A 16472-nucleotide genomic window follows, 5' to 3' on the forward strand; every position below is an offset into this window, starting at 1 on the left:
CAGATTCCACTGAACCAATTATCCAACCACGTCCTTCTCCCTTCACTATTTTAAGTTCCCTCACGCACCAAACCATGCTCACTATTGAAAAACCTCCTTTAGTGTTTTCTAGTGCGTTTTTTGTTTTGTTGGATTTCCTGGTTTTTGACCTTAACGTTTCTCTTTTCGATCTCGTCTCTTGGATTTCTCCTAATCGATTGTCTTCTCGGTTTGTCTCGGCCCTTTCTGGTTAATTCATCTCTAGCTTCTCCTATCGAATCTGTCTCTGGATTACGATTTTGGATTGTTTGCCTCTGCATCCCGCAGAATTACGGCTATGCACAGGATCCTCAGAAAACTACCTGCCGGTTCCCTGACAGCAAAGACGTATAAAAGTAGTATGCACAATTTACAGAAAAAATTGTGTCTGGTGTAACAATACACTGCTTATAGATCCATTCTGCTAATGAGAAATGTAACATATAACATAAAGGAGGAAGGAGTGAAAAGAGTCATACCACCATTAAAACTCTTTCTTTACAGTATATACTGTACTAGCCATTACACTGCTCTAAAGCACATGAATGCCTGGTTACTGGGGCAGCACTCTGGATGAATGATGGCATCTCGCGAAATATTTCCAGATTAACAGGATAGTTTCATATACGTAAGAGTATGTGCTGAGTTTATCCGTGTCACACTGATTCGAGGGTTGTGCTGCATTCATTCATGTACATCGATATACAGCATTTGCACTCCCATGCTCAAGTCATGTCAACACTGATAGACCAATACAGGTAGTGACAACTTGGATCTGTATGAATGGCAGCCCTTTCTGTTCACTTTCCAAACCACAACAGGTTTCTCAGTGTCAGAAAACCGGGACCTCAGAAGGGTAGCGTCACAGAACAGCAAACACATGGTGAACAGTCAGAATGTGGGAGGAAAAAAAAACATTTATTCTTATTTGTTCTCTATGTTTGATTTTTTTACAATTTTATGACACCAGCTGATTTTCAAATTCTGAAAATCTAAGTTATTAAATTTTGTTGTGCTTTGTTTTCCCGCATAATAGCACACAGCCTTCAGACAAACCAGGACCAGATGAGAACGGGAATTAAGAATTTAAAACGCATTTCTTCCACTTACTCATCACAAACAGTATAATTGAAAGTGTGGGAATGGATGAATCAGTGCATTTAGCATAATTCTGTTAATGCTGGGGTCTGAAGTTCAGACCCATTTTGATTGCAATGAAAGGATTTGTAATTGAATAATTGATTCTACAGCATGTTTTCATCACAACTGTTACAGAAAAAAAAACACGAAACAAAATAATTGGCATGCTTTTGTGATACTGACCGGGTCAATTAATTCTAGCAAAATATTGCATGGATCTTCAAGATTAGATACTGTACCATGCATGTAACAGACCATACTAATCTATCAGGCAGACTGTATAAGTATCAATAGGCCACATACAACAAGTACAATAAATCAGGAAAATTGATCCCGAATGGCTAAATTAAAATGCTAAAAACTGTACAAAAGATTTATCTAAGTAATGTGGTGGTGCATTTGTGTCTGTCAGGCCCATCTGCATGAAGAAAGAAAGATTAAGGATCTGATCTTGTTTCCCATTTTGTAACATGAAACAGAAATGCATTTCAAACAACTGTATTTATATGTTAGTATTTTTTTACTACTTATAACCCAGTTCCTATTGTGAATAATAATTATCGTTAATAGCTGTGAACATGCCAAAAACAACGTGGCTTCATTATTCAATGAACTCTTTGACAGAGAATGACTAACTTCTTGAAACAGAAATCTAAGGGAAGGAATTCTGAGGCTTTTGAAGTTGAAACTTAAACTGAGTTGTTGAGTTGTATCTCTATAAAGCTCACACTTTTCCATTGATACAGTCCATCCCTCAGGGGCTGTAAATGTCAGCCTTCTTCTTCAGCTTTATTTGTACACTGCTGTATAAATTCTTTCTTGTTAGGCTTTGTTCTTTTCCATTTGGATTTTCTATTGTAGGATCATAGCCTTACAGTGCTCTGTGAGATACATACAGTAAATCCTTCCTAATGTTCTCTTCATTCTTCGGTAAGAGATGTTTCAGTGTCAGTCTTCCCTGAGAGGAGGGATATGACACAGTTGGATTTCACACACTGCTCAGAGACTCAAAGCTATGCCATATATTCTATCTTTCTCAAACGTGCAACAAAAATCACATGATGCCCTATTTTCTGAAGTTTGGAAATGAATAAGGGCTGCAACGTTTTGGCACTTTTTGATCTCCACCCTGAGATAGAATGAGATTGTTGACAGCCTTGACCCAATTTCTATTACTTCTACTGTATGTCAGGGAGAACTATGAGTAATATGTTTGAATCCCCTGAAGATATTCACAATATAAATGAAAGTTAACTGACACTCTTGATTAATAAAGGAATGACTGATTTGTTGCCAGCATTTAAATGCAGAAATGGCAGCTCTTTATCTGCTATTAGAGGGAAAGCACAGATCTGCACAGGCTGCTCTACCATTAGTATTAGTCATGGAACAGTAAGAGGGGAGCAAAGAAGATAACATATTTCACAGCAGCAAGGCACGTCTTACAATTTTAGAGCTGTTTTATCCTTTACAAATGTCAAGTAATATCATTCGATATTTCAAATGATCTTTTGTCCAAATACATTATGATATATACATTACATTATTAATAATATTAGCCCAGAAAATAGAAGTGGTACTGGTACTAGTTCACTTATGATATAAAAATCTTCAGTGCTTTGCAGTATTCTATCATTTGTAAAAATTGTAAAAGAAAATGAAGAATGTTAAAGACAAAAAACTTGACTGGAAAATTTCATACCCAAAAAATGGAAAATGACTAACGTAATCTGGTGTTGGGCATCAGAAGTAAGACATGCATTTGAACTGAGATATAATTAATGCATAAAAAATCTGAGTGCAAGGGTGAATGCTCCAACTGGGGTGACTTTAATAGTGAAGTTCAACAGGGAAACATATTACGGCTATTTCTCTTCTTAATGAGTATTGATTATTTAGAATGTGTTATAATGAGGAAACTAATCACTCATGTTTGTAGAAGACACTGAAGCTGGATTATCACACAATGTAGAAGTGGAAAAGCAAATTAAAAATGATCAAATTCAAGATTGGGCAAACACTCAACAAATAATATTGAACAAAGACCAATATCAGTGTTTCATGCAGATAGCAGAAACTATAATAGAAACTATAAATACAAGAATGGTAACACTGAGCTTTAAGAAGCCACATCTGGACATGACTCTCAAACATGGTGTTCGTGCTGACAAATTATTTTGATCTTCTAGTTAAAGTGGGGAAACAACAAAAACAGGACAAAAATATTAGGATTTATAGTTAAAAGTTCAAGTTCAATCAAAGAATGGTATAGTAATATGATACAACGCAGTATTAACACCTCATTTAGAATACTGTGTAAAATTATTACAGTATATCCATAATAGAGCAAAGATATTTCTGAACCCAAATAGGTTTAGTGGACTGAATGGCCTCCTCTCATTTGTAACCTTTGTTATGTTCTTATTGCCTTAAATGCTGACTTTATACTGAACACCAGAAGATGTAGATGAGTGACTGTCAATTTCCCAGCCTAACCACAAACTGCCTGCACACAGCCTTTCTGCTGTAGCCTGGGGTAAGGCTTCTGACTGGCTTCTCAATAAACTAAAGTTCAGAGAACAACACCTGAAAGATCCTGACGAAACGTGCTACCTTTTCTTTCCAGCAAAAGCAACGCGGAATGAAGGAACAGCAGGCAAAATCCTACCAACATGCCTCTACAGCAACAAGCCTTTCTTCTGTACTGAGTCAGCCTTTCCTACCCCTACATTTCCTATTGGGTTAATGCTGTGTTTCTGCTTTCCAAAGTAAAGACAGGGTGTGGCATGTTGCTCTGCGAATGTGATTCACAGGGAAGCACAAGCCAGCGGGCACAAGTGGAAACTGTGTGGAAGTGCACTTAAAACCAAGAACAGGAGACATTTCTTTACCCATGGAGTTGTGGGAAAAAAATCTATTAAAAAAAAATACTGAACAACCTCTTGTTTGTAATAAAGTTTTTTTGTTTGTTTGTTCTTACATTCTAGGAGATAGTCATCACTACGGTTATTCCTCAAACATGAAGTTGCAACTTAGTGTGGAGACAGACACAGCAAAAATGCCGTATCGTAAGAACACAGGAACAGTCACAAATGAGAGCAGGCCATATTTCCAAAACAATCAATGAGAATCCAGGAGCAAAATGCTACTAGTTATCACATACTCATAATGGGAATAATGGCCCTAAACCATTACCAAACCTGAATAAAGGTGGAGTTTTGAAGTAAAGGTCATCAGCTGTGTGGATGTGAGCTTCCCCATCTGCCCTACTAACAGCTCTCTGGGATGAAAATGATGTAGTCACATAAAGCTTCGCCTCAAACTAAGGAGCAATGGTACCCTGCCATCCTGTCTGCGCTCCAGCACTATTACAGGACTGGTACAGTAATCCATATCTCACTTTCTGAACGCGTTGAGGAATGAAATGAACACACCGACAACAAAGAACAGCATAATAACTGAAATATAAGAACAATTTGAAGAGCACTCTTACATGGCACGTGGCACTGCACCGGACCAACCCCTTCCCACTGAAACCTCCCAACATCTTGGCAGAACCCTGCACTGACCCCTACATTCTCATGTTTCGCTCCATTGTGAAGAGGTGATGAAACAGATCTGTAAACCATTTTCTGTGCAGAAGCAGATGAGGAACAGCAATTGCAAAAAGGGTAAAAAGTAAGTCACAATACTAAAAAAAAACAATTCCTTGTGGTGGTGAACAGACAGCCTCCTGCGAATACTTCCCTGACATTCCTGGAAGAACACCTGCACTGCAAGGGAATGAAACTGGAAACCTCTTCTGGGCATAGTGACCTTTCAGCAGGTGTACTGGAGGTATGTAGTAACAACTATGCATTGTGAAATGTTGCAAGTCTTGCTTTCCCATCTGCCTACATTAGAAAATGAAAAATTGGTCCTTTGTTCCCATTTGTTTGCAAGATTACATGGTTTCAAACTGTCCAATTTCTCTGCAGTCGTTCAGCACCCCCAGTTACATATTAGCCATCTGTATGAGGCCCTGTGTGGTGTGCACGACCAAACAACTACACAGATGTGCTTATGTGACTGCTCCTCTCTGTGAGTGGTGTTCTATCACATATTAATTATTTGAATTTCAAGGCTGCTTAATGCAGAGATCCAAATATCCAGCTATCCTGTGTGAAGTGGACAGACAACACCATCAAGCTTTCTTCAGATACTCCTGAGGGAGCCTGAGAAGCTAACGCTAATGCTGACAATCGTGATAAATGCTGACAAATTCCATAACCTAAAAAAAATACTGAGATAGAACAATGCTATCCTGCTCAGTGTAAGATTGCTCTTTTAATCACTTTTCCCTCTGCCTCTGTACTCCCATAACTACAGGGAGGGAACTCTAGTCGATCTTCCACAGGTGGATCAGTGTGAACATTGATCACCCATTTAAGGCCTAATCTCCGGAGTGTCTGGAAAAAAATCCATTCAAACACAGGGATAACATGCTATGTCTACAGAGAAAGGACCCTAAAGGTTGGAATCAACCACAGGAGAAGGAGCTGTAAGATCCCAGTGGTCACCCACAATCCAACAAACTCCCCCTTCTGTTCTTAAGAAGACACATTACACACTTGCTGCCAACACCCGGAAGACCTCAGTCCAGCTATACCCAAACAGCGAGTGTGAAAAACATAAAAAAACAATCACGAAAATTAAACCAATCACAACAAAAGTCTTTTTTTTCCCTCATGGTACCGAGTTGCATTTTTGAGAATTTTCCAGACATCAAGCAGGGGAAGAGTGCATGACTAGCTTTTCATGGAATGAGCTTTGCGATGGCTCGGTGGAGAATCACAGTCCAAAAGATAATAACTACAGGGGGTGTCAACAGACCTGGAGCACTTTATAAAACCCCAGACAAGTTCTAACACCTGTGCTCATTAAGCTTAGTTTTCAGCCAGTATTTAATTATTTTTCATAAATAGTTGGTCAATGCTTTCAGTTGTTTTAAGACAAGCTCATGAAATATGTTTTGACATGGCTTTATGTGAGTTAAGACATTTTGTTTGCATTTTGCATTAAGTACTTGAAAAGCTACAGAATACAGTTCTACTTCTTTTTGCGTGTTTCTTGCTCTCCTTACCTTTGAATTTGCCATGTAACCCTTTCTACAAAACTCTGCTTTTTGAGGCACAGTTATTCTTTATGAATTATGTTTTGCCCTTCAGTTGGTATTAATGGAATTATAACAAAATTTCTAATAGAAATTTAGGAGGAAGGATTCTAATCTCCCACACTCCTGTTTGCCTGCATACATAAGACACGTACCTGGGACTTCCCGTTGTGGATCTCACTCGTACCTCTTCCTCCACCACACCTACACCCCTGCAGCACCTCCTTGGTTCAACCCTCGCAATACGGATCTGGGCCGCCTCACTCCTTTGGCCCTCAGCCAGGCCATCTACACACTCTAAATACTGTAATGCATGGTTGCTATTTTCCTTTCTTATGAACTTGAACTGATTGATCAGACAATAAGCAGCAGCAGTGTTAAGGAGTTTCTGGTTAGGTCTCAAGACTTGGAACTGGATGGTTGAGGCTTCAGATCCTGGTACTGCTATTGTACCCTTGAGATTGTTGTAAAAATGGGTAAGAATGCAAGTCACGTCACATACAAACAGCAGCCAAACAAATTAATGATGAGAAGACCGAACTAATAACCTCGGGATCCTGTGATGAGGGAAAACAAAAAAATTCCACACATTATTCATCTATCTGTTCAATTCAAAATACTTTATTAATCACCGGCGGGGCAATTTAAGAATTTAAGTCTACAAGAGCTAAGAAATGTTATTTCCTTAAATTTTCAAAGGAATTAATCTTATTATATAGCTACTCTTTTTGGGACTCAAAAAAGTAATGGTTTCAGTGGTTGTAGAAACATGAAGCCCGCAGAAACCTCTGACAATCCACAATCACACCACCAGCAAGCATGTCAAGCATGAACACGCACGCTGTAACAGCATCAATAGCACAGTACAGTTGTCAGGAGCAAAACTGCTCTGGGCTAAATGGCACAGAAAAGTAAAAGCTGTGTCAATACCCATCTAGTCTAGTCATTTCTTCACTTATTTATTTCTGACAGGGTCAGGGAAGAAGATCTCGTGAAATCAAGGTTCTCTGTGTCCCCTGCCAAAGTAAATACACAGCACTGTGTCTGTCTGCACTTTACTTGTTATTGTCCTTGAAAATCTACAACAAAGACATCCTGAAGCGCTTTACCGCAAAAAAAACAATTCTAGATACTTTTCGTTTCTATTTATCTGACACCTTTGATGTACAAAAGGATTACAGTACCATAAAACAGTGAGACAGTAACACAATGTCGTTTGAGTGACAAGCAAAACAGAAAAGGCTAAAGTCAATACATAAAAACTAAAAACAAAATTACTTTACAATTGTTTCCCAATTTAGTCTCTGGGAAGAGCAGTCTGGAATTTTTTACTGTGTTCCACAAAAGACTTTATCCTAATTAAGTCCTTAACTATAAAAATTCTTTTGGTTTTGTTCATTTTTCTTCTTTTTATTTTTGTTGGAAATCATTGCAATGGAGGAATTAATTCACTTGGGAAAACTATTCTTAATGTAAATAAGCAGCTTAAACCCTGAGGTTCAACTCACAAGCTAAGAGTTATTAGTTTTCCTAAATCATAAATGCTGTCTGGATTTTTAAAAAACCTCGATTCGCGTTCATGCGGTTATCGAAGGGAGAGTCATCTATTCCTTTATACCATCTTTGCAACATGCAGTTAGCTTTCCTTTTCCCCCAAAATGTGTTTTTAATCTTCCCAAACATTATAGATCAAATGCAAAACATAAATGATATTTTGCCATGCCCCATGCACGTTTTTACACCACAAGGCTCCTACGGAACAGAAAGAAGTGGACAGGAAGAACAGAAAATGCACTTGTCTTGTGATTGTTTTAATTTTAAGTTATCTAGAAATCCCAAACCACAGCGACTCTCTCAGGACACTTACTGAAAATTAAGCAGAGGTGATGCCATTATGCAATTTCAAAAAGATTTTTTGCACGATTTTCTAATTTCCAGCCTGCCAAAACCAGACCTAGGGGGACCCTGTCAACACTGCATGGTCAGTAATGAAGACAGTAATGGGGCCAGAGAGGGGCGCACCGAGTGTTAGCAGTGACAAGAGAGGGTACGCCATGTGCAGACAGCCAGCTTGGCACTGTGGGAAACAGGCCCTGCTTGCAGCCAGCTCCTCCAGACTCCTCCATCTTCCCACGTCAGCTGCGGGCAGGAGTTGTGTCAGAAAGGAATGCTGGCAGTCCCCTCAGCACAGGGACTCCCAAAGGAGCCAACCGAGAAGCTGTTTCACATCAAACACTCTGGATCTGTTCCGTCATAACACTGAAGACAGACCCCGTGGTCCACTGGGTGATTATTTGTCTGGTAATAGCCTGTGAAAACCATCCAACATAAAGGATGTTTTGAACTTTGCTTTAAAAGACCAGGCACAAGAGGAATATACATTCAGAATTTGCACTGTAATGCAGCCCTACTATTTCCCATTTTAAGGCCTACTTTATTCCTTAATTTAAAAATATTTATTTTTAGTAAACTAAGCTTGGTATTACCGGTTCTGAACTGCAGGGGAGTGTATTGAGAGCCCCATCACTGCTGTCTTTGTGCTTGGCATACTGTTGCACCAGTGTGTTTCATCGTGAAGTTAAAGCTGCTCGTGTGAATTCGGCAGGACTCTCTATGTTCAACTGCACCATGACTCTTACCGGCACGTCTATCTCGATGAGGGCGATGTCGGCTTTCTCATCCACATCTTTGATCTTCGCGTCATAGGTGGCGCCACTCTTTAGTTCAACCTTCACCCGGTGCTTGTTGGCTACCACATGGGCGTTGGTGACAATCAGCCCGTCTTCTGACACCACGAAGCCTGAGCCGCTGGCCACTGCCACCTCCCGTTTTGAGAAGACCATCCTAGCGGTCAGTGAGGGGGGTGGGGTTTACACAGAAAAAAAATAGAAAGAGATTTTTGGACAGGGAAACCAAGCAGCATTTGTAACAGGAAGGGACTGAAAATAGAAAAAATCCTTGTTTAGTAGTATACCCAGTTCCCATCTCACAGATATAACCATGTCCAGTTCTGTTCCCGATTCACACTTTCACAGACACAATGACAAGAGCGTACGCTGGAATGGAGAGCAAGATGTTTACCACAAATGCTGTTTGAGAGCGATATAGCTGGGAATTTATTCTTGTTCCGAGAAATGTATCTACTTTCCTCATTGCTAAAGTAACCCACCTGCAGTCCTCTCAACAAATACCTTACATTGTCTCTTATTGCGCTCAGTGGATAGCAGCAGGAGGATGTTTGGCATGGAATAAAAAGCTCTCAGCTCTCTCGATTTGCTATACTCCTCCCCAATGAATACACCTTATACCTCACAGATTTTAATATCTCACCCAATTCATCTTGGTCAAACTCTAGAATCAGACCTTAACAGTTTCTCTATACACACATTTTCCCTTGGGGCCCAAATGGGACTTCTGCTCCATTGTCAAGTCTCTTCTCTTTGTTCTCATATGTGTAAATACACTGTTTACGCATGTTACAGTCATACACAGCTTTAAGCTGGCTAATAAAGATGCCACAAGAAGTAAAAGTACTTACATAGCGTGCATAACTGAGTCATTAAAAGAATGTTCGGGTTTGCATCCACATAGAGAAGAAAACAAAAACTGACTAAGGAAAATATACAGTACAGAGGCACTATACTGTGAAGTTTGCTTAAGGACAACATAAACCTTAAAGAGTTCCATTAATTTGGATGAAACTGTTCAACGTTAATTAAACAAACAAATACAACAGAAGGTTTAGCAGCTTTGATTAAATTTAATATGAGCAACTTTATTTTTAACAAAATGAAAAAGTGGAACTATTATGTATGGCATAAATTACCATACCATAAGCACTTGCATGCTAAATCCCCATTAGATGCATTAACACTTTGAATTAATGTTTGTTTTAAATCTCTCTCTGACACAAATGTATAGGAATTTTATTTTGTTTTTTTTTGGTAGTTATTATGCACAGTCACCCTTTACACCCTATACCCTTTGTTAAATGTTACTGAAAGTAATAACGCAAAAGCAACACCCATCCATCCATCCAGTTTCAGTGCTTATCATGGTGAGAGCCGTGAACTGGACATCTAGAAATGGGAGGAAGAGATGTTTCCTCCACAACAGATTCCAGGTCAAACCGATGATACAGTGTCCTGGGTCACCACTGAGGTCTCCACAAGGTAGGATGTGCCTGGCAGTGCGCCAGAAGACGCTCATTCAATGTTAATTGAATATTCAAAGATTTTTCAATTTAACAATTAATTCGTTTATGCCATGTAGTCTCACACTAAACATCAGAAGGACTTGCAGAAAAGTAGTGTAGTTGCTAAAAAGAAATATGCTTTGATTTACATCCCGGCGTCCTGGCCAAATTTCCCATTGGCCCTTATCAATCATGGCCTCCTCATAATCCCCCTCTATGAATTAGCTTCATTACTCTGCTGTTCTCCCCACTGATAGCTGATGTGTGGTGAGCGTACTGGTGCACTGTGGCTGCCATCGCATCATCCAGGTGGATGCTGCACATTGGTGGTGGTGGAGGGGAGACCACATTACCTGTAAAGCGCTTTGTTTGGAGTGTCCAGAAAAGTGCTACAGTATATAAGTGTAAGCAATTATTAATGATTAATTATTATTACATACAGTATATGCTATATCTTCAGGGTCCATATACAAGTTAACTCTTAAGTGCTGTAGGGAGATGAGTGCAGTGATATAGTCAGAAAGAAAGACATACTTGCGATACAGTTCAATATGAACCACAGCAGGAGCAATTTTCTCAACCACATCTGCAATGAAGTTGTATCTGTGCCTTAGGCTGTCTGGGTTCTCCTGGGCTATAAACAAAGAAGGAGAAAAAAAATGAAAAACAGAGATGAGTGCATTACTCATGCTGCTTGTTAAAAGACACTAACATATAAAAGACTATTCAGGAGAAATATCCATACAGCTCTGTCTGGCTTTGCTCAAACATGCTGATTCTGCTTCACATTTTGTTCATATGAGCCTATTGAACATCAATAAAAATGTAAAGGCAAAAATTAGACATGTGCACAAAGCAATACCTGAGACACTTAATTTACTTCCACTCTTCCTGCCTGTTTTGTTGACAACTATCAAGCAGCTGTATGAGACAGTGTTTAAAATGTGAGAGTTAAGTGTTTCATGCAAGCCTCAGTGAAGAATGAGGGAAAGTTGAATTGTATAGTATCTACAGAGAGATGTTAAAGGGAAAGAAGCACAAAGACAAATATATTTTTCTTTAAAAAGTTTTTTGCTGATTTTATCCATGCAAAATCTGCTCCATTACTCAAAGGTAGTTGCTAGCTTCAATAACACTTATCCTACAGTAGCAACAATTAATAATGTGCCTAGAAGTGTCCTGTACTGTAGATGGTACAGTAGTGGTAACTCCAATTTTATAAAGAGTCCTTTCAATCCATGTATAACTATAACAGATGAAGCAAAGTAACCTTTCTCACCTGTGAGTATGTTTCTGTACTGTTATTCATTTAGTGCCTAAACAAGTGGGGTGAATGCTCAAAGTAATACGACCAAAATCCTAAGTCACAGAAACACCTGAAATCTCTTACAAACCAAATAGGCAGAGTCCTCTGTGTATCTATAGTATTCTAGTTTCTGCCTGCAGACATGACTGTTTTCTTAAGTACCACAGACAAAGTCTGTCACTTCTGAAATCTTTGCAGCTCAGATCCTCGTTTGCCTGACAGAAATCACAACCCACTGGATTACAGATTATAAAATGATGAAAATATTTTCACGGTCTCTTAAAACTTGAAAGTGACAAATATTACATAGGAAATAAGTATGTCTTATCAATTAAAATGGTACACAATTACACAAATGTTGACAACAAGTACATTTCAGCAAACCAAGCACTTAAATTCTGTCAATTTGAAGAAATGAAAAGCTCAAAATAAGCAGTTATTTTAATCAGATGGAATTGTGACACCTGAAGTGGGTTACAATATTCATAAAATTGGAATGAAACAACACCTGTGTGCAGTTAAACAGTGAGCCTGACTATCATTCTAACCGGAGAAGGGACTGTTCTAAGCAGGATGTTTATCAATTTCAGGGAAACGACACAATCAGATCTTTTATAACCATACATACATAATACTTTATTTTACCTTGCACGACCTTGGTTGTGCAACTGCAGTGTGCAAAACTGCAAATCATGCCTTTTCTCCTTGACTTTTTGTTTTTCAGCCCAGCCTCAGTGGTCAGGGCCCAGGCCAGAATATTTCTTCAATGACATGGGATCCAAATACAGAGCACTGCCCCCCCCCCACCATTCCCAAAAAATCACCCCCCGAATTTGCATCTTACGAAACATGTTATGAAAAGGGAACTCAGGAAGTCACATGCTCTGTGTTGGATGAAGTCCATGTTTTGACTTTTATCTCTTAGCCCAGCTGAAATGAGCCCCAGATGGATAAACCAAGAGTAAAGCCTCATTTTATTCAAGGCAGAGGACTATAGAAAATGTGACAGTAAAGCTGGAAATTCTCTTCCTAACACATGTAACCAGTGCCAAAATAAGCCCATCTTAGCAGTATTGACTTAAATTGATTGGACATAAAATAACTGTCACTTTCCTTATATAAGCATGTAATGCTCATTCCGTATAAAAGTGCAAATTGCAGTCCTCCTAAGTAACATCCAGACCATAGACTTTAGGGGAGTAGATTACAAATGAGTCAACATTTTCCATGATAGCAAATCCCAACAAACTTTTTCCCTATCAATATGTAATTCCTGTGTGTTATTTAAATTAAATAATGCACAGAAATTCCATCTTCTCTCAAATCAAACTTCCCAGAAACCTGGAAGCAAGACTGTAAAGATCTCTGCTGCACCCAGGAATGGGAACGGCATTTGGCCTTTCACACTGAAGGAGGCCAGCCTCTTGCTCATCTGCTCCAGAGCCACAGTCCAAAAAAAATTAGACAGCAAAATTATTGCTTCTTTTTCCTATTCATTTAAAGAAATGAAACAACGACATTACTCCTCACCACTGTGTCCTTGAATTCCTGTCATCAGATGATATATCTGGCTTATACAAAATTAAACTGAACTGGTTGGATTACAAAATAAACATGAACATTCATTTTTTCATGGCATTTATTAGCATTGTGTCAAATAAAAAAACAGACCTACTGTGCAATGATCATTTTACAACAGGTATTTGAGCCAACTTTCCACCACACTCCAAACAAATTGCTTTTAACTACCATCCTCTCAAGAGACAATATAACCTCATTTTTGCGGGGGGCATTTTCCCCACCCCATAAAACAAATATTTAAGGACAAATTCAGCTTCTATTTTTTAATTAAGTTAGGCACATGAATCTAATCTAATCAGTTTAGATGTTTAGAGTCTAATGTACCATTTCATAATCTATGCCATAAAATTCCACCACAATATTAATAAATTAAAGATGCTACTTCCAGAGTTACTCATCTCTATGTATAATGGACCATGAAGGTATTATTTAAAGTACTTATTGTCCACAAAGCCATGTACATCTATAAAGTCAAAAAATCTAAGATTTATAGACAGTATCTTTATACATCTCATAACATCCTCTTACAAAATGACTTAAAATACAAAAAGGTTTGGGTGTTCTTACTTTAATGTAACCCAGACTTCAAGCAATTTGTTCAATGTTCATTTTAAAACCATTGCAAGACCAAGCAAATAAAAGATGATATCTATTTCTCATTGGGTGAAAAAGATACCCCTCCTGCATGTATGAGCAAGCATTATCACAATAATATAAGCTATATTTATGTAACATATGTGTTTTATATTTCTCATATTATAGTTATAACACAGCTATGATAATACTGGTGGTAGGGCACAACATAATGATACGCTGGAAGGATTTAGTCGACCTCAAGACAAAACATAATAAAAATATCTCTTCTACAGACCTGCCTTGAAAAAATACAGTTCGCAAAACAAACCAAAAAATGCTATTAAAGAAGAAATTGGTTCCTTTTTATAGATCCTTTTTACTTTGTAAAATAAGACCTGACATTCAATTAAACAAGTGAATGCTTTTTTCAATTATCAAGATTTTTCTGTGTATATGATACATAGCTTTCTTTGTTTCTTCGCATATATGTTTCAGACATGCATTGAAACAATGAAAAGCAACCGAAGGAAGGATATACAGACCGATAAATTATCCCAGATAAACACATTTTTAAACCAGGATTGGCTCCAGATAGACGTGTTTAGGCTCTGAGCAACAGAAAGGTGTCTGAGAGAGGGGGAACCCCCTCTCAGCACAGAAGGGAAAGTTACACAAGGGAAAGAGAAACAAGGAATACATTCAGAAACTGACAGGAAGCCAATCACTTTTCAATACATTTGTATGCTGTCCTTTCGCACATCTCCTCATGCTCCCTGAGGTTTTGATCTATACTGCTCCAGGTGCGAAAACTTGAGCTTGCCAGCTCTCTCCGAGACCATTTCTTACGCTTCTCGATCTAGTTTCTACATGCAAGAGAGCCACATTCATTTTAACAGTCTTATTTCTTTAGGTTAGCCATTGGTGAGTAGTAGTGAGGTGGTGATGCAAAATAAATTTTTACATTTCACAGACCATAACTTACTTTCCTGTATGTGAAGTCTGACCCATCTATTCTTACCATTCTAAAAGCCACCGATAGCTCTTTCCTCAGTACCTATCAGTTACTGCGCCTTGATAAATGCTTGGCTTGCTTCCTGACCTTATCACATTCCTCTCCTTCTCATATGTACTGTACAACTTCCCAGTCATGAAAGCCATCATCAGGCCACACATTATTAGGTAACTTTGTTCTCTTCATTTTATACAGAAGAAACCGATTGCAATGACTTCCAATATTAAATATGGAAATAAAAGTCATCTAGAAAAATTAGCATTAAATGTGAAACAAAACCTAACTTAATAAAATACAGAAACTTGTCCGGAGTACTTGCAAGAAGGGTCGCTAATTACACTCTGCATGGGTATGTAGCACCCCCCTCACTGGATGTATCTGATTCTCTCTTCATATCCACTAGTATCAATTCTTACTGCAGTGCATTTAAAATGAGCCATCATAAATCTGAAGGATACTTTAGTTGTATATAGAATGATACCATATACTGAATCATATTTCATGTATATCATGTCTGAATATTTTTATCTAAAGACAGCTCAATTTTGCAACTATACATGCAGGATCAGACTGTGAAGTCCTCTTTTCATTCATGTACGGAGATGATACAAAAAAATCCCTTTCTTGTGTTTATGAATGAGAGCAACTCATTCCTGCAACTTCCTCCAGTCAACATTGCCTACATCTACCAAAGAGTAAGAGAAACAGTTTTCATGGTTCATTGGCATTCCAATATGCAAACTTAAAGTAACTTTATCAGTGAAAGTCTGATCCAGTAAGGGTTGTTTGTTTTTAGCTAATCACTGATTAAAATCTGTTTACACCTCCATTTCCTTTTTTTCTCCTTCAGTTGTCATTCACAACTAGTCAGCAGGAGTAATGTAGTTTATATCTGAGCCTGCTGGAGGTGTATTATAAAAAATAGTCTTTCCTGTGCTACCAAAAAAGGAAAGAAATAACAGTGCCATGCTAAAAAACTACTACTGGCCCTTGCTCTACGGGCCAGCCAGGTGTGACGTATTGAATAGCCCATGTTTCCAGGTCTACAGAGTTCCTGAACTCCCTCTCCCTGTCCTGCAGTCCTCATCCCTCAAACCCTAACCCCGTACCCCTCCCTGCCTGTGTGCTCACTCTGTTCCCTCTGACACTCTCAAATAACCGGCTCCCAGCAGCAGACACTTTCTCTGTTTTCACCGTGATTCCCAGAATACTGTTGACACCGGTATTTTATGAGTTTTTCCATTCGGAAGCTGCCCCTTCCTCCCAGTGTGAAGGCTGGGAGAGATTAGGTTGCAGGCTGCATTTCTTCCCGGAGCTGTCTCAGCAGCCGAGTAGGCATCAGCGGACTGTCGGGGCCGAACTGTGTGTGTTGGCTGGCTCACCGGAACAGCACACACACACCCACACACTAAACAAACGATTATTGAGCTCAAAGTGCTTTCAGCTTTTCTTTGCAGCACGCACTAATTTAGGTATTGGATAAATTAAAGGA

The 16472-nt window shown here is 38.8% G+C and overlaps 1 protein-coding gene across 1 annotated transcript in view; it reads right to left on the reverse strand.

The window, feature by feature from the left end:
* Window positions 1-16472, reverse strand: part of htra1b (HtrA serine peptidase 1b) — a 31290-nt gene that overhangs the window by 10468 nt on the left and 4350 nt on the right. The window contains exons 2-3 of the mRNA XM_088635179.1: window positions 11040-11139; window positions 8950-9154 (exon numbers count right to left, since the gene is read on the reverse strand). Coding sequence (XP_088491305.1) covers window positions 8950-9154; window positions 11040-11139 — 305 coding nt within the window. The remainder of the gene's footprint in view (window positions 1-8949; window positions 9155-11039; window positions 11140-16472) is intronic.

Source organism: Lepisosteus platostomus, chromosome 6 (assembly GCF_059453375.1).
Source record: "Lepisosteus platostomus isolate fLepPlt1 chromosome 6, fLepPlt1.hap1, whole genome shotgun sequence".
NCBI lineage: Eukaryota > Metazoa > Chordata > Actinopteri > Semionotiformes > Lepisosteidae > Lepisosteus > Lepisosteus platostomus.